General features: G+C 41.0%; 1 protein-coding gene across 17 annotated transcripts in view; it reads left to right on the top strand.

The window, feature by feature from the left end:
- The window catches only part of EBF1 (EBF transcription factor 1), a 411245-nt gene that overhangs the window by 263731 nt on the left and 121693 nt on the right, over positions 1-25821 (top strand). For 11 of the 17 annotated variants that reach the window (XM_086412666.1, XM_086412661.1, XM_086412660.1 and 8 more), the window contains one exon: positions 15043-15184. In XM_086412666.1, coding sequence (XP_086268792.1) covers positions 15043-15184 — 142 coding nt within the window. The remainder of the gene's footprint in view (positions 1-15042; positions 15185-25821) is intronic. The other 6 variants (XM_086412671.1, XM_086412669.1, XM_086412664.1 and 3 more) reach the window with 1 other exon arrangement.

The raw sequence follows: 25821 nt of genomic DNA, 5'->3' as shown, positions 1-25821 counted from the left end.
AACTCTAAAATGCCGAGAATCCTCTGGGGATCTTGTTAAACTGCTAATTGAAGTCTGCGGTGGGCCTGAAATTCTACCTTTCTAACAAGCTCCCAAGTGATGGGCAAAGCCATGGACCACACTTGGAGTAGCAAGGTTCTAGACCCTTATGTTGCTCTCCATCTAATTTTATGACTAACTCATTTGGTCAGTGTTAGTGTCTTCACCAGAGTAATGATGTGTCCATCTATGGATGCCCATGTGGTCTGTCAGTGAAAATATCTTGGGAGTTCAAAGTATGTTCTTAGGTGGAGTTAGTCTGCTTTAAGTGTAGATTGAAATATAGGATCTCTGAGAGGATCTGGACAAATTTTCTCTGCACATTCTCTGATGGGAGAAAGGGAAAGGATGATTCTGGGCATTAATTTTTGGATGTCAAGATCTCTTAGTCTCCAAGATAATTATTTTTTTTTAATAGGTGGGACTTAGTAGTCCCATGAAAGAACAAATTCAGTAAAAAGAATACCCCTGCCCCTGAGATTCTGAAGAGTTCTGAAAATCATTTGGGCTTGCCACCTTTTGTCCTGACAGATGAATGGGGAGAACCCCTAGATGCCTAGTTTCCTGGAAAATGTCTTTCCTGGGGAGCTTCTGACCAAGTGGGCAGACTTGGGTGCTCTCATTCATACCCAGGACATTTTTGTGTTGAGTTGGAGCATCTTTGCTGGTGCAACATGTGATGCTGTTAAATATGTGTTGCTAAGTGTCTTAAAATGTGAGAATGAGTTTCATATAAACTGCGTTACTTACCTTGGCCTTGAAATGGGCCATGTATCTCCTTTGACCAAGCTTGGGTTAGGAACAAGCCATGTCCAGACATGAACCAATTCATAACATATAATAAATGTGTCTAGACATGTATGATGCCTTACGAATACTAGGACCGACCTGGCTGTGCTTCACAGAGTGGCAGAGTTAGAGATGGTCTTCAGTAATGTTGGGAATCTAAAGAGAGTGTGTGTAAGATTTCAGGGGCCTTATTTTCCCTTGCAGGACCTGCTAGTGAAATGTCTGAAAGCTTTGAATTATAGGAATGTAGCTTTTGGATGAGATGAGAACCAACTCAGTCTGTTATTTTTGAGAATGTCTAGAAAGCTTTATTTTTTTCAGACAAAGTAGTTATTTTTTGTTGAGTAGAAGGGCTACTGAGACAAGGAGGCATGAGTTAGATTTCCGCAAAACCTCAATTTCCTCTACTGTAAAATGGAGTAAAAATGATGATTCTTCTTATTTCACAAAGGACAGTACTTTGAAAGCATAACAAATTTGCAAAAGATAAAATATGCAGCAGAACCAATACAATATTGTAAAGTAATTAGCCTCCAATTAAAATAAATAAACTTACAAAGAAATAAATGTATGATTTTGAAGAAAATATTTGCTATAAACTAAAGCTGGGCCAATAATTGAGCATAGGGTTTCTCAGCCTGGGCAGAAATGACACTTTAGACTGAATAAGCCTTTGTTGGGAGGGAGGTGGATTTGTTCTGTGTGTCAAAGGATATTTAGCCAGAATCACTGGCCTTTACCCACCAGATACCAGTAGAGAAACCATCCTCCACCCCTTGCAGTCATGAGAGACACTAAAATGTCTCCAGACATAGACAAACGTCCCCTGTGGGGAAGGGGATGCAGAATTTCCCCTGGTTGGGAATCACTGGTTTAGTCCTATCCCTGACGACCTCTGACATACTCTCCTGCAGACAGTGCTGCTGTCCCAAAGAGTGCACCCTTTGATTACCCTTGAAAGTTGCCCAACACAAGGTCCAGCCTTGACAATGCTCTTTCTCAGTATTCTCCAACTGATCCTAAAGTAGGTGGACCTTTCCCAGTAGGGGCTGCTACCTTGACCACTACAGAGTCAGTCTTTGTGTCAAAGAAGAGCTCTGTCTCTATCAGCAATGACAAATTCCTTATTGGAGCTCAAATTTAACCCACTTTATTCCTGTCACCGACTTCCTACTTACTGGGAGAGGAAAGAGGGAGCCTGTGGCAGAATGAGCACTGACATTTTGTTTTGTGTTTGTGTACATTTGCATATTTCATGAATCATCACTTTTACACGGTTAGCACGTGGTCTTATGCACTGTTGGACGTATCTAGCAACTGCAACTCAGTGCTCTAAACACCATTGTCAGCCTCATTTTTTGTGTGGGCCTCTGCCTCAAGCTTGCTTTTCTTCCTGTGTTCCTTGTCTTGGTTCATTTCTAACTGTATTAAGTGTTAGGGAGATGACCATTTATATTTGGGTCTGCATTCGTATTTATATGTATAAATGTATGAGTCCATGTATGTATCTTGATAGACATCTATGGACATTGCCTGTAATGATGACGATGATGAAGCTAACAATTATGGTGTCCTTTTGTGAGCAGTTTTGTGCTATTTTATATGAGTTACCATATTTATCTTCACATCCAAACAGGAATTAGGGTCATGCAAATAGGAATTACTTCCACTTTACAAATGAGGTACGTGAAGTTTAGGAAAGTTAAGCAGTTTGCCCAAAGTCACACATCTACTAAGTCCTGAGGCAGCGATTCAACCCAGTCGATCTGACCCAGATGTTCTCTAATGTGGTGCAACAGTAAAGAACTTGTCCACAGCCTTTAGGCAGATACATAGGGAGGCAGTAAGGAGGTCTCTCTACATCTGAGAGCCCAGTGAGTACTTGTGAATAGTATTAGAATCCCAGGGAAGTCAAGGAACAGTGTTCAAAAGGGTGTTTGCTCTGAGTAGAACCTAAGGATGCCAGCTGCCTGAAGAACACTGGGATTCCAATATATCCATCATGCAGAATGTGGAGTTGTGCAGAAGGGGAAAAACTCGAGCACTGTTTCTGATTATAGCCACAGTGCTGGTCAGTGTTTACTCATGTGAACTTTAGAGAAAGAGGTTATTGCTCCTAAGACTGCCTGAGCTTCACCTAATTGGTAGAGGTTTTGGCCAGTTCTCCAGGGCAAGAAAGACCCTTCAACAAATGAAGCCTGAATCCAGGCACCCCTGATGGGTCGGAGCACTCATTTGGAAATCATATTGACGTTCCCAGCTCTTAGGACTAAACCAAAAGGGGGAGGATGAGTTTCTGTGCAGCTGTGCTGGCTGGCAGAGATGAGCCCTAGAAGCGCTGGTGGAAGGTTTCCCATGAGCAAACATATGATTTTCCTCATTTTTCTCATAGTACGCTAATTGGAAAGCTGGTTTCAAATATTTTGATGACACTGTTGCCTCTGAGGGGAGTGAGAGAGTGTCATGTTGGCATGAGAAGACTCCCTTCCCCGCTTTACATCTCAATGTGGCTTTTCCCAGTGACACTGAAAACCCAAGGCCCAGAGACATCTGAGGGAAGGCATGCCCTCCTGCCTGTCCAGCGGGCTCCCCCTACCTGTTAGGGATGCCACTTTCTCTCTTGTCCCGCTCCCCAGGCCCACTGATCTTCATGCAGCCAGGCCAGGGTGCGTCTCCTCTGAACAGCAATCAGGGGCCTGTGTAGGTGACTGAGGAGGACATAAGAAAGGTTGTTGATCTCTTGACATGTAAAGACATTCTGTCAAGCAAACTCAGCCTCACAGCAGCTGAGCTTCTGGTGTGTAAACAGAGACTGCTTAATTACACAGGTCATATCAATTTAGTGTGACCTTAGCATTTTTGAGAAATTCATCACTTTCTGCAGAGCTTGGCTGTATTCATAGTTTCAGGCAATATGGAATAAGCCTTGTAGAGAATTTGGTACAATCTTTTTATTTTTAAGCTTATAATTGATGTTTTCTTTTGAAATCCCCAGGCTGTGGTTAGGGTAACAAACTTGCTTAAATACAACAGTGGATACAGGCTTCATTCAGTTCTGTGGGTGTGGGGACGACGGGAGAAAGAGAGCAGGAGGGAAGGCGGTGGATGGAGACAGCTCTCTCTCCTGACGGGGAGAATTTCCCTGTGACTAAATGAGCCTGTTTCTTCATCTTGACACTAAAAAGATGCTAATGTCAAAGGAGTGTGTTAAAACCATGTCACGGGTCTGGTTTTTAACTGACGGGAGCTAGACAATTCAAGCTTAAGATTTAAATCCTTATCAATAGCTTCCCTTGTTGGGGCTGGCAGAGCGGGGAGGTGAGGGGAGGAACAAGAACTGGGTACAAGCTGTCATCACAGTAGATACCGTAATACCTGGAAAACTGGGAAGTAAATTTCCAAATTCATCTTATTGCTTTAACAAAGTTTTCCATAGGCTGTGAATCTGTATCTGTGTATAAATGTTAGATCTGTAACTACATGTGAACATAAATGTAAGATATGCTTGTTTATGCATGCATGCCTGCACTCAGTAGTATTTATTGACCTGGTAGGTGGTTGAGTATATTGTGATAAGAACAGGAAAGATGGAGTGTCTGCTGTAGTGAAACTTAAATTCTAGTTGGCATCTATTAGTTAGGATAATAGTAGCTGCTGTAACAAACAGACCAAAGAAGATTTAATGGATCACCTTCAACAGAAGGTTGTTTATCCCTAACATAATGGTATAAGGCAAGTATTCCTGGTGGGTGAGTAGCTCTTGTATGTGAAGTAGTCTCCACCACCCCCTAGAACCTTATTGTCTCCATACATCCAGCTGAAGGGTAAAGAGTGCATGGAGGGGCTTGTGGGCTTAAAAACCTCGTCTTAGAAATGATTCTTGTCAAATCTGCCCACATTCTACTGGCTAGAAGTCTGTCACACAGCCAGGTATGACCACAGAGAGGCCTGAAAATGTCTAGTTGTACTGTCCAAGAAGAAAAGATAGTTATATGGGGAACAGTGACCTTCAGTTGCTACACTGTCAAAACCAATACAATATTGTAAAGTAACTAGCCTACAATTAAAATAAATAAATTTATATAAAATAAAATAAAAATTTCAATTATTGCTTTAAGGAAGTGAAGCAGGGTATTATGAGAGAGAACACCAGTGTGGGATGGGGGATGGGAACATACTTGAAAAGCAGGTGACCAAGGAAAACTTTCGAGGAGGGGACTCTTAAGCTCAGAGCTAATGGATAAAAATAAGTCATTTTGAGAAGAGCCAGGAGAATTTTCTGAGCAGAGAGAGCAGCAAGCCCAAAATTCATGTTTGTCTCGTGTTTATCTGAGACGAACAATTTTCTTTTGCTTACTCATCATTTGGAATGGGGGTCGGTAAGAAATATGAGGAGAAACTATCAGGTTTTTCTTCCCAAATTCCCACCAAAAAATGTGTGGTCTTTCAAAAGTGATGACGTAGTTAATGACATTAAAAGGCAACTCTCTGCCTTCCCCCCTTCTTTGGTGAATTCTATAAATTTTGGAGAATCCTTCTTATTTATTCAGAAGCCCACAGGGTATGGTTAGAGGATTCTTAAAATGTATGCCCATTCTCTGCAGTTTCGGTCTGCTTTTAAAGACACTTAAAGAAAGAAGGAAACGTTCTCAACCCTTTTATTTCTCTCCCACCGTTCCCCACCCCCGTCTTATATTGTTTTGACAAACAGCACATCTTGCAATTAAATTCTTTACCAACAGAATGTTAGGGGCCTGAGCCGCAATCACTCTCTTCCTACAGAATAATTTCAAGATGCACCATGCTGATTAATTATACTGAAAGCAGCTCTAATGATAGTTTCAGAATACAGGATTAATTCACATAACATGGTAAATACAAATGGTGGATTTTCAACCTGATATATTAAACCATCACGGCTTATTGGGCAAATATGTATCTTGGCATGAGCCTTATGCTGGGCCTTGGCAGAAAATATGCATCACTGAAAAGGAATCCTTATGACCAGGATTTGATGAGTGGTAGCTCTGCACTTAGAGGAAATAAATTCCTACATTAAGTACAGTTGCTATTGAAGAAAATGTAAAATATATTAAAGGATAGACATAGAAGTGTTTGGTTTGATCAGTGTTGCCCAGTGGATATTGGATCTGAGGATGCATGGTGCTTACTGAGACTTGCCAACCCAGAGGTATTCTTATATTCTTCCACTTTTTAGGTTGTAACTTACAGAGCTCTTACTATGTGTGAGACCTTGTACTAAGTGTTTTACATGTATAATTTTATTTGTTTTTCCACCCTCTTTCCCTTGTTTACTTTGCTCCAAATGAGAACATTGACCTTCCTTCTCTTCCGTCATTTTTCTTCACCAAATGTACTAAACTCATTCCTTCCTCAGGATTTTTGCACTTGCTATCCTATGCCCCTGGAAATTCTTCTGCCACATCATTGAATGGCTGGTTACTTCTTAATAGTCAGATTTCAGCTAAAATGTCACCTCCTTAGAGAGGCCTTCCTAATCATCTGCTTAAAAGTAGTTCCTGCCTGGGCTTCGCCCCCTTCCTCATTTTATTTTCTTCTTGGAACTTTTTACCATCTGAAATTTGCTTTCATTGTTTATTTATTTATTGTCCAAAAACTCTTTTTTATTCTGGACAGAGACTAAACTCTTGATGGGCACATACTTTGTCATTGCTGCTTCTCCAGTACATAAAATGATGCCTGACACCTATTCCTATGATTAAATGACTTATCTAAGGTTACAGACTAGTGAGTGATGGAGTCGGGGTTCACACTCAGCACTATCTGACCCCGGGAACTGAACTGACGACTGTATGCTGTTTTCTTGCTTCCAGTTTCCATGTCCGTGTACCATGGTCCCATAAGCAGAAAGCATGCATGGCAGTTATGTATACTTGGGCTCACTGCTACTTAAAATGGCCAATGGGAACACATAAATGGAGCACCAGTTAAATGCCAACAACTACATTAAAAGGCATCAAAAGTATCCTGATCCACAGAGAGAGAAACTAAGTTCAGATCAATGATGAGTTTTTATGTCTACAGTGTGTCACAGTTCAGGAGACAGAAGCTGAGTCTAGTTTCTAATGGTTCAAATTAGTTTAGCACAGGAATCCAAGGATTTAGAAGTGTCCATTCTTACCTTACTGTTAAAAGAAGAGAGATTTTTGTCTTGAGGCTCAGAGAGTGGATTTAATTCAGCTTCTCAGTCCCTCACTCCTGCAGTTCCACTCTGTTACATCCTGTAGGTTCATGCGTCCTCCATAATTTTTAATGAGTTATTTGGGATCTTTCAACCAGATAGAAACTTGCAATCAAGCTGGTTTCAGAGAATATCTCTTTCCATATCAGCCAAGGAGATTTTAAAGGACAAAGTTAATGAAGACCCAACTGCTGCAGACCATTTTTATGTAGATAATGCCTAAAGTGTAGTCAGTCAGACAGACAGCGATGTGTACTGGAAGAGACAGTTAGGGGAAAGAGGACCTAAGCCAGGAGCATGGATTAAGAGGCCAGAAGTGGACCTAGAGCCTGAAGTTTCCCTTCAACTTTGCCTCTGCTCTTAATTCATCCTGTGGCCTTGAAGTTTTTAAGCCTCTTGGGTCTCAGTTTTCCAAGCTCAGTTTTCCACTCACACGACTGAGTGAGTGAACTGAACTGAAAAGGAGGAATTGGATAAATTCGCAGTATCATAACTACTGAGGTCTCCTTTTGTCATTTTCTCTTATGAACCTCTTGTGGTGACATATCTTCCAACTTAATTGCATTTATTGAATAAGAATCACACTCTCTATTTTAAAATTAGTCAAAGCCATGGAAACTGACAATTTTGAGCTTCTCATGTGCATGAGATTACTGTGTTTCCACATGGAACTGATATGATCCCATATCAACAAAGGCAAGTTACTGCATGTTATAATATGCATCCTTCCTATGGATGAATTAGGGTACCCTTTCTGCAGGCTTGTCCCCAGTGCTACATTAGAAAGCACGTAGTTGGGAGCCACTAGATTGGCTGATTTCTTGGGTCTCTTGGGACTCATTGGAGAAGCCTGTAAAGGGTAGTTCAGTTGATAGGTTGGGTGTAGAATGTGGGCTGTGTGAAGCAGAGGGTAGAAGTTGGACCCAGTAGACTTTATTTTGTAGAGAAGTTTTAGGCTTACAGAAAAATGAAGGGAAAGTGCAGAGAGTTCACATATACTTCCTTAATGCCCCTTACGCAGTTTCCCTTATTAACATCTTGCATTAGTGTGATCCACGTGTTACAATTGATGTGTCAGTGTTGATATACTATTGTTAATTTCCATAGTTTACCCTAGGACTCACTGTGTTATACATTCTGTGGGTTTATACAGATTCGTGATATGTGTCTACCGTTACAGTGCCGTTTAGAATGGTTTCATCTCCATCCTCCCCCACCGGTTCCTCTGTGCTCTGCCTATTCATCTCTTCTTCCCTCTTCCCAAACTCCTGGCAACCACTGGTCTTTCCACTATCTCCATAGTTATCCCTTTTCCAAAACGTCATATAGTTGGAATGATGAAGTATATAGTCTTTACAGGTTTGCTTTTTTCATTTAGCAATCTGCATTTAAGTTTTCTTCATGTCTTTTTGTGCCTTGATAGCACATTTCTTTTTATTGCTGCATCATCCTCCATTTTGTGGATTACCAGTTTGTTTATTTATCCATCTGTTGGACATTCTGGTTGCTGATGCCTTTTATTTAGTTGACTTTTTTAATTACTATGATGGTTAAATCACATGCAGTTGTACAAAATTATTCAGAGGGATTCTATGTATCCTTTATTCAGTTTCCCCTAATATTAGTGATATTTTGCAAAATTATTGACCAGTATTAGAGTGTTGTATTGTTCTATTGCTCAGATGGTAAAGAATCTGCTTGCAACCCAGGAGACCCAGGTTCAATCTCTGGGTCAGGAAGACTCCCTGGAGAAGGGAATGGCAACCCATTCCAGTATTCTTGCCTGGAGAATTTCATGGACAGAGGAGCCTGGTGGGCTACAGTCCATGGGGTTGCAAAGAGTCAGACATGACATACAGTATTCATACAGGATATAAACATTGATGCAATCCACTCATCTTCTTCACATGTCTCTAGCTTTGCTTGTACTCATCCATGTGTATATTTCAGTGCTATACTATTTTGTCACGTGTAGGTCTGTATCTGTCACCCTACAGTCAAGATATCAGACGTTTTCATCACTGCAAAGATTCCGGCCTTATGTAGCCTCCACATCCATCTTCCCTCTGCCCCTAATCTCTGCCAACCACTTCTCTGTTCTTCATTTCTAAATTGTTGTTATATCAAGAAGTAGTAAATAGAATCATGCAGTGTACTAGTTTGCTACGACTGTGGTAACAAAATACCACAGGCCCAGAATGTATTTACCAAAATCCTGGAGGCTGGAAGTTCTGGATCAGGGTGTTGGCAGGCTTGGTTTTGTTGGCTTGCGGATGGCCACCTTCTCGCTACGTCTTCACATGGTCTTTTTTCTTTGCCTGGAGACCCTTGTGTGTCCAAATTTCCTTTCCTTGTGAGGGTGTCAGTAAGATTAGATTAGGACCAACCTTAACAACCTCATTTTAAACTTAATTACCTCTTCAAAGGCTCCATCTGCAAATACAGTTGTGTTCTTAAGTTCTAGGGTTAGCACTTCAACATATGAATTTTGAGGGGGACACAATTCAGCTCATAATATGCAGTATGTAGCCTTTTGATACTGGCTTTTTTCACCTGACATAATTCTCTGGAGATTCATTCAGATGTATCAATAGTTTATTCCTTTTGATTGCTGAGTGCTATTCCATGGAATGTTTCTTGCTGCTGCTGCTGCTAAGTCGCTCTAGTCGTGTCCGACTCTGTGCAACCCCATAGACAGCAGCCCACCAGGCTCCCCCGTCCCTGGGATTCTCCAGGCAAGAACATGGAGTCGGTTGCCATTTCCTTCTCCAATGCATGAAAGTGAAAAGTGAAAGTGAAGTCGCTCAGTCGTGTCCGACTCTTAGCGACCCCATGGACTGCAGCCTACCAGGCTCCTCCGTCCATGGGATTTTCCAGCAAGAGTACTGGAGTGGGGTGCTATTGCCTTCTCTGGGAATGCTTCTTAATGCCTTTTAATTTTATGTACTTCAGCCCAGTGCGTTTCCTATCTTTATTAAGGGCTCTGAATTAACGCAAACATAGAATAAGCTAAACACAGAGGTAAGGAAGCTATGAAATAGACCAACTTTAGCACTAATTTCCTTACACTGAGTTATCATATGTAAGCCTTAAAAACCAAGATTTATAATTTTTAAATTATTTAAAATTAAGTTGCTGAAGATGTTATATTTTAGAGAGAGGTACTTCTTACCAAGATATTCTAAATTTAAACACTGAAAATATTTTTATGACTTAATCATCCCCCTAGAAATGTTTAAAGATATAGATTTCAACTTTTGGTGGCCTATGTTCTAACCCCTTCTTCCACATGAGCTGCTGCTTTTGTTAATGTGATCTGCCACTCATCACTGAATTTAGCTGCCTGTGTCTTTTTGAAAATCTGCTCATGAGACAGATTATGCTTCATCAATTTGAGAGAATATAGTTGGGACATACAGCGTCTCCTGCTTGATCGGAATGGGAGAGGGACAGTCTAAAGAATGATAGCAAGGAAATGATAACCAATAACAAAATTCCTAGAGAATCCTTCATTAAAATGATGTATTAGGAAAAATATACTGGCATTGATAAAATGCAGAAAAATTTACAAGCTAATTTCAGAGCAATAAGGTTTCATTTCATTTCAAGTTTAGAATGTAAAAGGCTAATAGTCAGAAAGTTTATAAAAAGCAAAAGTACAGAAACCATGAAATTTGCAATTCACAAGAGGTCTAAATTATATAATTAAATGTCGTGAGCATGAAGGTCTTTAAGTTTGTAAGATTTCATTGTTAAACTAATAAAAAGTGAATGTAGAAGAAATAATTTCTGTATCCTTGTATTGAAAATAACAATTTATGCTGGGTCCTCTTTATAGCAAATAAGATGCTTCAGATTATCAGCCCAACACAGGTTCTTGAACTTGTTGATGAAATCACCAACAAAGCAACAACTCTGCTAGCACTGCTAACATTTGCTCTATGAGAACTGGAAACCATACTAACCACTTTAAATAATGTAAGCCTCACAGTAACCTTATGAGTTAGGTACTATTAACATTTCCATTTGAGAGTCAGGGACACAGGGGCCTAGAGAGGTTAAGTTACTTGGCCAAAGTCACATCAGCTAGGAAAGCTTGAGAGTCAAAAGTCATAAGTTTTGTTTTGAATTTTAGTTCTAAATAGATTGGGGAGATAGTAAAAATAGTTAACATTTAGGTCTATTTAGATCTAGGATATAAGATAGCAAATTGTGAACCATTGTAATGAGCCAAGAAATTGAAAACTTCATTGCAAAATCTTCAAAGTCTGTGTATAGTTGTGGCCTCTTTATTCCCTCACATTGAATATTGTCACTTGGAGAATTGGACACAAACAGAAAATACCATGGAACACACTGAGTATTCATCAGCATGTCTGTGGATTGCTATACTGAAAAGCCATGCTCCTTCCCCAAATAGTTTTACTTCCCCCAAAATACAATGATAATACGTATATATAACCCTAAACATGCCTAAGCTTAATACTTATTTCAGGAGAAATAAATTGGGCATCCTCACAAATAAATTGGAACAATTTATTTCAAAATCATTCTACAGCAGCCCTGTCCAATAGAACATTCTTCAGTGAAGACAGTGTTCTGTAACTGCCTTGTCTAGTATAGTAGCCTCCAGCCACATGTGACTAGTGACCACTTGAAATATGGCTATGGAAACTCAGGAACAATGGAATTTTAAATTTTATTTAATTAGTTTAAATTTAAATAGCCAAATGTGTGGTTACTGTATTAGTATAATTCTAGACTATGTTAATTATAACAGATATCATAAAATTCTAAATATACCTGTTCCTCATTTTATCCTGGGTCAGCAGAGTGAGGAAGAAGGCAGAAAAGGGAAGGGATGGTCAAGTCCAAATGTAAAATCATTTTCCATGTTTATCTGTCCCAAATTCAAGCTGAGTTTTGTTGACAAAATTTGGGAAGGTTGAAGATTTGGCAGGCTTGCCTGTCCCCTTGCCTGCATGAACATGTCAGCACCTCATTAATCTTGTGTTTAAACTGTGAAGGCCCTTTTCCCTCCCAGTATAGGCTTATTTTTAAAGGATTTTTCAGTGCTCCCTTTGCATTTCAGGATTTTATATATATGTGTGTGTGTGTGTGTGTGTGTGTGTGTGTGTGTGTGTATTTATAAGTTGATCTGTAGATTAATTGCAGCATTTATTTTATTTAACTATATTCTAATCATTTCATATTGGAATGAGAGAAATTATTTTGGGGTAAGGATGTTAAAATGTATGGTGTTATGAGTTTTGAGGAACATATAAGGTGTTTATTTTCTAGAAATTTAAAGGCATGAGAATTCTCAGTATCATCTTTCTCCAATTATAATTGGTCTTTCAATGAAATTATCCTATCACACATGTGGCCTTGGTAAACGCTCTCTTGCCAAGAAAAGAAAGACATATGGGGTGTCGTTTTCTTTCCTAACCGTTTTCAGTTTTTGTTCAACGTAGGAATTAGATGACAGTGTCTTTAAACGATACTGAATATTTTAAGCCTGTAGCAGTCTGACTTACAGGTGCATGTTGGATTGTCATTGCTTTTTTTTTTTTTTTCTTAAGACAGACGTCTAGAATAACCACTTTCTGTATTTCCTGACACTGGAAACAGATACCGTTTGTCATTCCTTTTATAGTTTCTTCAGCTAACGACTCCAGTGACCACTCAATTGTGGTCTTGTAGTAAATCAAAAATTCTTTGAAAGACCCAGCTCCGTTACATAATTGTAAATGTCCCACGAAGTCATCACCTAAACTGAAAAGAAAAATGAATTTCTGTTGCTTTAAATAATATAGACTCTGCCGCCACTCATAGTACTTTTCGAAAATAGAAGAATAGCGAATTTTCTTCTCCTTCTCTTAGTCTTTCTCCTTCTCTTCCTTCTAAATTAACCTATAATTGATGAGGCACACACAGAGCCTCCAGCCGTCACATCTGGTTGGTCAATCATGAAGAAAGAGAAAAACCACTTTGCAAACTGCTGCTTAGAACTGACTGTGTCCTTCCACGAATGACTTGCCCTGGCTGGAATTTTGGATATCACAATGACTAAGGAGAACACGCTGAGTCCCTAAATGGACTCTCTTAATTGTTTACTTTGCATTTTAGTAAAATAGAAGTGAAAACTAAAATCAGGTGTGGATCCGAGCCCTGCTTGGGGTTGGATCTTGATGAGGACCCCGAGGGAGAATGGAGGGGACCCCACAGGAGCCCCCCCAACAGTCATCCCTGGGAGACCCCAGAGTGGGACCCCACTTCCTGGATCTGAGGAAGTCTAGACCCTCTTGGTGTGGGGGAGAAGGGCCTTGAGTCTGCAGAAGGGAGGGCCCAGAAGGAAAACAGAAAAATTGTGTTGCCATCCTGGAGGCAAAGGGGCAGGGAATCTGCTGTGTTTAACCAGGATGCTTTGAGGTCAAAGAGGTGGAGACAGTGGAACTTTTAAGTGTGGCATCCATTGGTGGGGGTCTGCAGGGTTGGGAGTGGGGTTGCTTTTCCAGGCAGGGCTTACAGTTCACAGGCCCTGCATTTTCCCCTCTGCCCAACTCAGGTGATGAAATCAGAGTACTCATTGCCCAAGACTCTAGAAGGCAGGGTTCCCTTTCCCCAACTTGGAGAAAAGGCTTTTCAGAAGCTGGGGCCTCAGTATGTGCCAATCCTTGTAAAGAGTTTCACCTCTTCAGGGGCTAATGCCTCTCGAAACCAAGCACAATTAAAGCACCAAAACCAAGAACAATTGAAGCGCGAGTCTTCCCAAGCAACTGGGGAATTGAGCAAAAATAAATCAGAAATCCTCAGCCTTGGCTCTGGAGGTTTGCCTCATTATGAGAGCAGATCTATTAGCCCTCTTGCCATTGTCTTTCATTTCTCAAGTGAGGTGATTCTAATTAAATTAATCTGCATGTCAATCTATCGGTGATCAATCAAAGAGCCTGAGGTCCCCCCTATGCTGCAGGGTGCTTGCGGCTGACAGGGGCTGATAATGGAGGAAGAAATAAACTGTCGAGCAAAGTTAATTAGTCAACATAATAGGTGGATTAAACGGGAGCCGGCTGATTGCTGTTTCCCATGTCAAAGCATGAGGTGGGCGCTGAAGCTGCAATTACAGACAATTATTGTATTTGGTTGTAAGAGGTCGCATGAATAAACATATCTCTGTGGGTTTCACTTTTAATCCTCTTCCCTATTTAATATAAGGAGAAGTGTAGGTCATTTCTTCTCATTGTTTTAGTCAAAGTTCTCCGAGAAAATACCTTTGCCTGGGTCCCTTCTGGCAAACTCCAATCAGTTTATGGGACCGCCAGGGTATCTGATTGTACCTTGGGCCAAGGCTTCTTTTTTTTTGGCCTTGAAACACAGCTCTAAGACTCTTAATTAGCAAAGATTTTTGGGTAGTGGTGGTGAGGGGGGCTTTGGTCTGATGTCTACTTAACTAAACTAATGTGGGTAGAAAAAAGTACAAGAAACCCCAAAAAGACACCCAGGAGAGAAAAATGAATCCCAGCTCTCACTGAAACCTCTCTTTTTCATTTCTCTCTCCTCTTAACCCTGACACAGTGGTAGTGGGGGGAATATTTTAAAGATTCAAAAGATTTTTATTTGCATGATCAACTGTGATATCTGCTTCAGTGTCTAAACTGAAGGGTAATTTAGGTGAAACACAACCACCCTTGTGTAAAAAAAAAATATGCTAATAAAGATCCTCTTGTTAAAATTATGGTTAACAGTGTACCTTCTGCTGTATAACTATAAACTGTGCAATTTTACTTAAAACTGCATCAAAAGCGTTCCATGCCAAAGACCCACTCATCAATAGCTCCTCTTGTTAGACTTGTACAGCATAAGCACCAGTTATTATGTGAAATAGCTATGCAATTTTCTGCAGCTCCCAGCTGTTATTTATTTAACTTGAGTTTATTACCCTCCGTGCTTTTATATTAAAATGTTCATTCATTTCTCTCTTCTGTCTCCAGGTCGTGGTGTCTACGACAGTCAATGTGGATGGCCATGTCCTGGCAGTCTCTGATAATATGTTTGTCCATAATAACTCAAAGCATGGGCGGAGGGCTCGGAGGCTTGACCCCTCGGAAGGTACGCCCTCTTATCTGGAACATGGTAGGCGAATCATTTTCATTGGTTGTCATTGCTACTTTAACTGTGCATTTATTTGGTTTCTTTCTTCCAACTCCACCATCTTTTCTACCCCTTTTCAAATTTCAAATGTCCTGTTGAACAGTGTTGATGCTGAGTATTTCAATACAGGAAGATATCTCGGAGGCCCAGGCTTTCTTGTTGCACAGGTCCCTACCCTGGAAATGGCTGACATTTCCTTCCTTATGATGGAAAGACAGAGGGAGATTGGACCACTGCTTTATTTTAAACTGCCACTTGATTTTAAAAATAGTGAAAGGCCAAAGCAGGGCAACAAAAATCCTGATTTTGAGTTTTTTGAGATTTTGAGTATTTTGACAGGTGTCCTGGCTAGTGAGTTCCTCTTTCTTTACAATCCTACTGGTATGTGTCTGTGACCATACATTTAACTTCATTTGGAGATAAGGTTGCAAAGTCTTGGTTGGATGTGTTTCTTTTTGCATATAAATTCCAAACTAAATGTCCCTTCCATTTATGTGCCCTGTGCATGCCCCACCCCTCATCACCACATGATGCAGCTTGCTTTATGTAGGCAGATTTTGGTGGGGAGAAATCATATTTGCCTTTATTTTATGGCTAGTTAGTTGTACCTTTGAGAGGTCTGGAGGAAACCAGACAAAAATTTGAAACAAAGTGAATGCCACTCCAAGGAACAATAGGCTGGACTGAGCATATGTCCAAATGTTTCTGAGCTACCTGTATATATATATATAGTGTATCCATCTGTTCATCATCCATCCATTCATCAACCCATCTATCCATCCATCATCATCCATCCTCTATCTATCCATTCCATTCATCCTTTATTTATCCACCCATTTTTCATCCATCCATCAATCCACCCAAAAAACTGTGACTGAGTTTCAACTGGATACCAGTCACTTTGCTAGGTTTTCTCCAATCTCCTCAAGTTAAACTCTTCACTTATTTTCCCCATTTTACTTTCAGTTTGCTAGGTCATCAGAATTCTCTTGAAAACACTACCACACAAAGTACCAGCTGATTGCCTGATTTTTTGATGGACCACGAACTGTCCACGATCTAGTTCATAGGGTAGAAAACTCCTTTCTCTGCTAGCATCTCAATTTAATAAACACACTACTGTCATCATTTTTGCCTGTTTTTTTTTGTGTGTGTGTGCGCCTAAGGAATACACAATCTTTACTTTTTATTAATTAGCCAGATGGAACACTCTTAGAAGAGATTCTATACCACATCCAGTTTTACAGTCTTTTTAAAGTAAACCATCATCTTTCAAAAGCTGCTTCTTTATGGTTTCATTAGTGCTGAGATGGATGGATATTACTTTTTGCAGGAGGCCATTAGAAACACCTGCTCATGATTACATTCCTAGCTCCATTTCTGTACTTAAAATTATTCGGATCCTCACTTTATAGTAATATTGCCATTTTTATACCCTTGGAGTCACTTCAGACTTTGTATGATTAGAGATATTGAGTTGAAAGGAAGAAGGAAAAAATAGGTAAATACTCAGTGGATACAATTTGGACAACAGTGGCTTAAAAGCCAAAGTCTTGTTTCCAACTCTGACCATTAGTTACTGTCCTGTCTGGGAACTGACTTGACTGTCAGTTTGGTATCTGACAGTCATGGGTTCATAGTTCTAAAATGTGCTCCATGTGCAGACCACACCCAGGTTCCCATTCCTGCTCTTGTGAAGTTGGTGGGAGAGGATATGACACCTTGCAAATCATCCCTTCACCAAAAAACCCGCAAAACAAACTCACTAGCCAGGACACCTCTAGGGCTTGGAGGTCAGGAACATTATTTTACATCATGGCATGGTAGAGAAAGAGCCTTGAAACCTAAACCAGTTCCAAGCTTCACTTCTAGCCTTTGTGTGACCTTGGACAAGTCAGCTTACCTTTGAGGATCCTTAGTTTCCTTCTCGGCAAAGTGAAGGTGATGGTCTCTAGGGGGTAAACAAAAAAAATGTGCCTTGGGTGGGGGCAGGTCACATATAGAGGGGAAGTTGTCTGGGTGGAGACTGCGGAAGAAGGGCAAGTTCATGCTCTGCCGACCCAAGCCCCCGGCAGTTGTCATCAAGGGCAGGGAGAGCCCAGGTGGGCCAGATGTTCCAGTCTGACCAGAAGTAAAACTCTCTCAATTTTTAATCATTGGTAACAAATTACAAGTGTTATAGCCCCTGAAGGGAGGACAGGGGAAGAAAGTCACTTAGGTAGAAGACAGCCAGAGGCTCACAGTTTGAGATTTCCGGATCAAAATGTCTGTACGCTACCTTCCAGCTGGAACATTCTCCCTTCTAGGTGGACATATTAATGTTTCAGTTGGGCTAGCGTTTGTATTCAAAGTTTTAAAGACAGCATTTTATTCCTCTGCTGCAGGTGACCAGTCCACAAATGACCATATTCTTCTTAGCATATTACTCAAGAAATAATGACATTTCACTGTGTTTTCATGGTTAACCATCTCTGGGACCTGAGTGTGTCCTATCTCCTTCAGCTAGAGGGCCTCCCTCTCACCAAAACCTGACTTCATTTCTACCCAGACGAATAAAAAGGCAGACACCTTGAGGTTCTCAGTAATGACAGTAACGTGGAAATCTGCTTCTCTGCAGAATGAATCAACCAACCACACATAACCACCCACTCATTTAGACACTTCAAGCTGACACATAAATATCTACTCAGCAGAGAGTGACTATGGGCTTCTTCATGATGCTGTGTGGGAGTGGACTTTGATGCTAATTCATGTCGACTTGAGGGTATAGTAATACTTTATCTTGCTATTAAACAATCCAATTTGAAACTGACTCACAGAGCCATACCCCCTCGTCAGCCCCTCCCTCTGCCACCTCCACCTCACAGAGCTGCCCCACAGTGAGACTGCGCATGCTGTTTTCACCTCCTAGGTGACTTGCAGGAGCCTTGTTTTCCCTCATTCTGGGCTCCCTACCATCTCATTTACAGGTAGCCTGAATTATTTTGAGCTATTCTGCACATCTCTTTTTATATCCTGCTTGTCAGGCAGTTGGAAGAAAGTTCTCTTTCGTGGCTCACCTTTCTGCATATAAGAGAAATAGAGACCACACTTTACATTCATGCCGTCTTCGCTGTGTGACCCACAGACTCACAAACCTCCATGCTCAAATAACTGTCCCTGTATTTCAAGTAAGAGAGCTGACAAAGGCAAATTTATTTCATAGACTCCTGTGTGGTCCAGAGAGGGTGAATCCTGGCATGTTGTAGCTCATGGTAATTGCGCTCCCTCCTATTTTTTGCCTTCATTCATAAATACTGAGATTTTCTTTGGCTGGATATTTATGAGAGAGTTTAGGCCAGTGAGGTTTTCTCTTTAAGCAGTAGTGTTAGGGAAGATGTATAGTTGTGGAGAGAGGCAGCCCCAGAACCTAACTGCTCTCAGGATTCTGATTTTTGAAAAAAAGTAGACTTGGGGTCAAAGATCCTGAGCTGACCCAAGGGAAGGTAAAATGCACAGCCCTGGCTCCTGTGCCCTTCCAATTTCCCCATCACTTGGGCAAATTCCTGGGGACTGTGTGCTAGGGATCTTCGAAGGGCTTGCAGGGTATATTATCATGGTTCTTCTGAGATTTCAAGTTGTGTTTATTTGAATGTAAGGCCACACGTGGCATCCGTTTCTCTATTTTTGCCCCCTGTTGCAAAAAGCAGTGCCCTCACAAAGCTGTAGTGTGGGGACCCTGCCAGCTTGCATGCGCTAACACTTTATTATCTAATGATCTAATATGCAACAAGGCAAAGTGCCGGTGCTCATCATTCTGACATAGAATGCTGGGAGAAGTGACTAAATTACTTTATGTACCATTAGCGCTAGCAGCCATGGTGAACTCACCGGCAGCATTTATGCAAATGGCTATGAATACACTACTGTCTTTGTCAGGGAGCCGGCTGACAAGCACTTTAAATGCTCATTTTTTTTTAAGGGGACTTTTTTTTTTTTTTTTGGCATGCATGTGTTTTTCTCCCTCCCTCTACTCTCTCCCCTTTCTGTATTGCTGGGTAACTTGCCTCCTCCAGGGTCCTTGGGGAAATCTGAGGGGGTTAAGAGCTCATCTGTCACCCTTCCTGGAAGTGCAGTTAAGGCCTTGGTGAGATGTTCTTGAGATTAAGAGTTTTTTAAAAAAATTGTTACAAATTTGTACAAACCTTGATATTTACCTTAAAAATTAGTAGGACTATATTAATCAAGAGCTTTTGGAAGATGAACATTTTACTGTTCTTGAGTTCTGACCTGAGGACTTAGTTTTTTGGCTCAAACACCAATGTTTAAAGACACTTCTGGCTTTTTAAAATGGAAAGCGATTGAAATTTAGTTTTGTGGGCATTGGATACAGAAGAATTCAATCTCCCTTCATAGTAATTACAAAGATTGAAATGTGAAGTATAATGATGCCATAATGATGCTAGGATCCCAAAATAAAACAGAAGTGGGATTTGGTCAAACTAAAAATCCTTTGTAGAATAAAGATTGAATGGTATTAGACTCGCTGGGCCATCTCCTTGCTGTAAGTACAGTGATGGAGAAAGAGAATCCGATTCTCCCAACTGCTAGTCAGTTCTGACTTTTCCATTGTAGTGGCCCCTTCCAGCTGCCCCTGACAATATGGTGTTATTCTTGCTCTTTAGCATTTGACCTTCTTTAATCCTTTTGCTCCAGACAGAAGTGGTTTTTTGCTTCTGTTGGTTGCCCCTGGGTATCCAGCCCCATTGACTTGCAGCTGCACTTAAATGTGTTGTTTTCTGGATGTGTGGAGAAAGATGGCTCAGGCTTGGGGAGATTACTCCAAATTGAGAGACGGTATAGAGTTTCCAAAGGCACAAAGGGCCCTCTTCTCCCCTCTGTGTAATGAGTCCCTCAGAAGTGGCTGGTAAGTGTCTGTTGGACCTAGAGAGAGGAGGATGGGCTGACTGGAGAGCTGGATTCTAGTCCTATCACTGCCATTAACTAGCTTAAGGGAAAAGGAAACCTGGGAAAAGGTCCCTTTGCTTCTCTGACCTCAGTTGTGTATGTTTTCTCAGGCCTGGCTGGGGCCATCTCTAGACCTTTCCACATGTACTATCTACTTTTCTTTTTTAATTGAAGGAAAATTGCTTTACAATGTTGTGTTGGTTTCTGCTGTACAGTAGCCCGAATCAATCATAATCATGTTTATATATGTCCTCTCCCTCCTGAAACTCCCTCCCTGCCCCCATCTCACCCTTCTTGGTCAGGCTCGCTTCCCTGTGTTGTATAGCAGCTTCTCACTAGTTATCTGTTTTACACATGATGGTGTATATATGTCCGGGCCACTTCTCAACTCGTCCCGTCCCTCTCCTTCTCCCGCTGCGCCCACAAGTCCATTCTCCACGTCCGTGTCTCCCTTCCTTCCCAGCAAGTAGGCTCATCAATGCCATTTTCCTAGATTTCACGTGTATCACATGCACTATTTTCTGACGCTCTGGACTGAAGCCATTGACACGTACCTTCACTCGGCTGGTATCTCCTGAGGTGCCTGTGGAGAATCAGAGAACTCCAAAGACTTTTCTAGTATTGCCCTTTCTTAGGTGTCAATAAGGTTGACCTCAGATCATTCCTTCCTCTATTCCTTCATACTAAGCCTCCACCACATGCCAGACAGGGAGCTAGCTGCAGGAGCACAGGCAGATAGAGTTGCTGTCTTCATAGAAAGTATGATGTAAATAGAGAAGGAAGATGCTAAACACAGTTTACAAGTAACTCCTTAGACTTGTGCATCAAAGGGGACCCATAAAAGGAGAGAGGAGGAATGAAGTGTCAAGAAAGGCTTCTTTGAGGAAATCTCACTTATGCCAGAACCATGAGATGAGTACGCTTTCATCTGACGGAGCGGAAACAAATATCCAGGCAGATGGAAGAGCATGTGCAAAGGCTGTTTTGCCTAATTGAGTCCAAGGAACCAGAAGCAGCCTGCAATGGCTCCTGTTGCTCTGGGCACAGGAAGCGGCAGGAGATGAGTTTGGGGAAGCTGCTGAGGGTCAGATCATGCAGGCCTGTGTGGATGCCCAGGCCATGGTCAGTGACAATTGTGAGATGATATGGGAGAGCCAGGCAGGGCTTTTAAGAGCTCAGTGTCAATTACGCAGACTCCTAGTATGTCGTAAAAGCCTGGGGCAAGATTGCTCTGAATGACTTATAACCTTGCCCTTCCCTCCTAGCTTTTGGGAGCTCATCAGGGAGTTGACTGTACCTTGGAGCTGTACCCCTCATCACTTCTCATTCTGTTAACAGTGCATGTCTTCAAAATAGGAAGAATGTCCCAAATTTGGAGAGTTCTTTCTCCAGATGGTTTTGGCTTATCGAATTTCTTTTTTTGTAAATAGCTTAGCAGGAGTTTACTTTCTGAACTTGTAGAGACTTACCTTTCTAAGGCCTTTAGATTAAAGGGCTGCCGTGCTTTTGGATGTATGGAATGTATCTTATCTAACCCCAATCAAAGAAAACTAGATGATTGAAAATAAACAAAGAGAAACATACTGTCCCAAGTCTCTTGCTCCCCTCCCTCCATGGTCAATGGCTAGACACACACCTCATCCTGAGTGAAGAGTCACTGAAGTATGGACGGTCATCTAACACAGCCCTTCATATTCCAAAGAAGAAAACTAAGGCCTGGAGAGGGCATTAGCCAGCTTACGCTCATATAACTATTACCATCAAAATCCACTTAAAGCTGCACTTGCCCATGGTATGCTGACCAGTAAGTATGGATTTCAGGGGTTGCACTGATGTCAGAGGATGTAGGGTCCACCCCGATGCCTTTCCAGTTCTGGCTGGCTTAGACTTGCAGGAATCTCTGGGATTCCAAGGTCACAAGAAGAACATCTATGAAATCTCACCAACTTCCTGACAAATGCAGTGTGCCTTCAGAACACAAGGGCAGAGGATGAATGACTCAGAGCTTTACACTCGGACAGTGGCCCTTTATGGGACTGGTTGTGGTGCAGAACTCCAGCCAGGCCCATTTCAGTGAAGGGTCTAGTTTAGCAGAAAAATATGGGCATCATCTCTTGTTACCAAGGGTGGCATGTCACTTCTTATCAATTGATTTTTTTCCTACTTGGAAAGCAAGACAGATGCAAGAACAGAACGTTAGGGTTAAGAATATCCAGATGAGTTGTAGAGGACAGAGACCCCAGATTTTTAAGCATCACATCAGGTCTTTTTCTTTGAGCAGCACAGAAGGTGTCTTTTTGTCTTCCCTTGCAATAGAAAGGACCCGGCAAGAAGTCAAGATAATGAACAGGGATGTAAGTGAAGACTGATTTTCAAAGTCTCCCTTGAGTAATCCATAAAGCAGGTAACCCCAGAAATCCTAACACTGGAGACTTGGGAGCCAGTAAGTGCTCAGTGTCAGGCAGATTAAAGAGTTCATAAGTCACAGGGCACTGCTAAGCAGGTGATCTACTCTGTCTTTATTTGAATATGACACCACCAGCCAGCACTGCTGACAAAGGAGAAAGAGTGCTCAGACTTTGCCATCCTGCTTACTAATAACCAGGCAAGGTGACAGTATGTATTCTTTTTCTTCTTATTATTGCTCTTGTTATTTTTGGACTATCATCAGCTAACATTTACGGAGCATTTGCTAATGATTTTACTTATATCATCTCATCAAATCCTTCAACAAGCCTGATAAGCTGTAACAGTTATTTTCCTCAGTTTACAGATGGGAAAACTGGGGTTTAAAGAGGTCACCAACTTACCCAAGGCCACAGTCAGAGCTGAAACTGGGACTCAAGCCTGGTCTACATAATCACAGAGCTCTGCATATCAGTGGGGCTGACAATCTGACACAAGTACTCACTGAGCCCTTACTATACTGGGCACATAATACTGTGGGCAACGCATTGTAAAGATGAGGAAAGTGAGACTAAAGAGAGGTTAAGTAACTTGCCCAGAGTTACACAGCAAGGATGTCGTAAATTTAGGATTCAAACCCAGAAAGCTTGACTTTGGAGTCCATACTTTATTTCCTTCTTTTGAAAAAAACTCATTTATTTGGCTGTGCTGGGTCTCAGTTGTGACATGAGAACTCTTAATCCAGACATATGGAATCTAGTTCCCTGACCAGGGATTGAACCTGCGCCCCCTGCATTGGGAGTACAGAGTTTAGCCACAGGACTACCAGGGAAGTCCCTTAGAGTCTGTCCTTTCAATTCCTTACTCTATACAGTATGCTCATAGTCTTTCTGTTTATTGTCCTACTCTTCTTAATTTTTTTCTCAATACAAGTAAGGCAGTTATACTTATTTGTTGTGCTTTCAAATAGACCTTTGAAAAGTTAATCCAGACATATCTTTTCTTGTTTTTAATGGGCATATTACATATGTTTACCTGAGAGTTTATTTTCCTTCAATAGCCTATTTTTCTCATGGCTATAGTCAAATCAAGAAAACACTTCTTTTATTTGCTGACATATATGTTTTTCATGGGGCTGATAGGATAAGAGAGAGAGGCTGGTAATATTGTATTTATTTGCAAGGATGGTCCAACTCATCTCTGTAGAACTCATTTGCTGACCGTATGGACTCTCTGGCATGTATTAAGTTAAGTGTTAGTCGCTCCAACTCTCTGCAACCTCATGGACTGCAGCCCACCAGGCTCCTCTGTACAAGGTAGAAAAAAAGGAGACCACCAGAAAAGTGTGAAATTGTGAGTTTTAAGACTGGTAGGATACTAAGAATCTCCTTGTTGGGGTACTGAAGAGTTACTGAGCCTCACCCCACAAGAAATAGTTTTCTTATATAAATTTGTTGACAAACCTGTCAACTGTGGGAAACTTCCCACAGTTTATTTGGTGTTTTGTATGACCTAGTAAATGAGTGAACCACACCTAGCTTATTTTAATAAGCACATAGTGTCAGAGGAGGGCATGGGAGGAGGGGGCAGAATGATGCTTTCAGCTGATAACTTGGACCGAAACAGCAGAACATTTTAAGCCTATTTTTTAAAAAATTCGGTTACAAAAGCATCGTAATTCCAGTTGTGTTTATCTGCATAATTGATTGTCTCAAACCAAAGGCCTCTTCCTAATGACTTTCTACTTACTTGAGGATATCAGAGGATTCACGTAATATGAATATGCAAATAAGAACTTCTGTACTGGTCATAAATCTTATTAAGATAAGATATTCAGGGGCATTGATCAGGATGGGTTTGCAACATCTCTTTGTTTGAACCTTTTCATTCATACATGTAGAAATAAATGAGAACAGAGCACTGCCCCTGCTTTGCTATGTGACATCCACTGTGTACTTTGATTTTGGGGTCTCAGTTTCCTCATCTGTTAGCTGGGGATAGGGGCTTGCTGAGCCCTTTAAGCCTTGATGATATGCCATTTGAACCCAGCTGATCTATTGAGCTGTGATACACTCACTGCTTTGGTGAGTGGCCACCAAAATACCAAGGTGATGGTCATTCCACAGGACAGACCTGAGGCCACTTCCCTTCACCGTGGGCCTTTATGCAGGAGGTTGGCAGTGGGTCCCAGGAGTCCTGAAAAAGCCACACACTGTGCCATACGCAGACACTTGTGCCTTAGGTAGCTCTCACCTGGTGTTCTCTCTGAATTCCTTCAGCTGAGATGGTGTAACATTGACTTCACTTGATGGTTAGCAATGAGATTTTGGACTAGTTTCCCATGCAGTATGTGTATCATTTTAGGTGGTGGGAGAAAACATTAAAAAAAAAAAAGGTAAAAAAAAAAAACAGTAATGTCTGTTTAGATATTATGTATAAAATAGATAACTAATGAGAACCTACTTTATTGCACAGGGAACTCTACTATGGTGACCTAAATGGAAAGGAAATCTAAAAAAAAGGGGATGTGTGTGTGTGTGTGTGTGTGTGTGTGTGTGTGTGTGTATATAGCGGATTCACTTTGCTGTGCAGAAGAAACTAACACAACATTGTAAAGCAACTATACTCCCAACAAAAATTTTAAAAAAACTCTCAAAAAATAGTTTTGTCTATCTTAATGCATAAGGAAAAAAAAAACAAAACAGAAAACAAACAAACAAAAAAAACCTCACCATAAACAAAGCATTCCCAAATTGTGACCTACAGCTGCTGTTGCTTAGGGCAAGACTAAATTTAAAGAAAAAAGTAATTCAATGTAAACAAGAATAGCAGGTATAATCTTAATTAAGTTATAAAGTAAGTGATAGGAGATGGAGCAAAATCAGGACTGAAGTTTGGGAAACACTGTTTTGGAGGGCTTAGTGGGTTGAGGGAAGTAATAATTCTTTCATGTCACCAGGAAACAGTATAGGACCCTGGGAAACACTTTTTTTTTTTTTTAGATGAGTCGTATATTGTTTTTTTAATAGAAAACCTTTTTAGTTCAGTTTACCATGAGAATAGACTTAATGTGTCCTCATAGGATTTTGAAAATCAAAATGTCTCCCAAGCTGTAAACTCTGTTTTTATTTTTAAACAAGTAGTGTCTGCATGTCAGAGAGCAGAAATTAGTGTGGAAAGGAGGATTTGAGTCAAGGAAGAGCATCAGCCAGGGTCCACCCAGGCAGCGCATTATGATAATATATACGGAACCAGCTGGACACTGA

The sequence above is a fragment of the Bos grunniens genome, chromosome 7, assembly GCF_055505025.1.
Source record: "Bos grunniens cultivar Pamir isolate PY7600 chromosome 7, Bosgru_T2T1.0, whole genome shotgun sequence".
Taxonomy (NCBI): Eukaryota; Metazoa; Chordata; class Mammalia; order Artiodactyla; family Bovidae; genus Bos; species Bos grunniens.
Note: the sequence above shows the minus strand (reverse complement) of the source record. Positions and strands in the feature narration are given on the sequence as shown.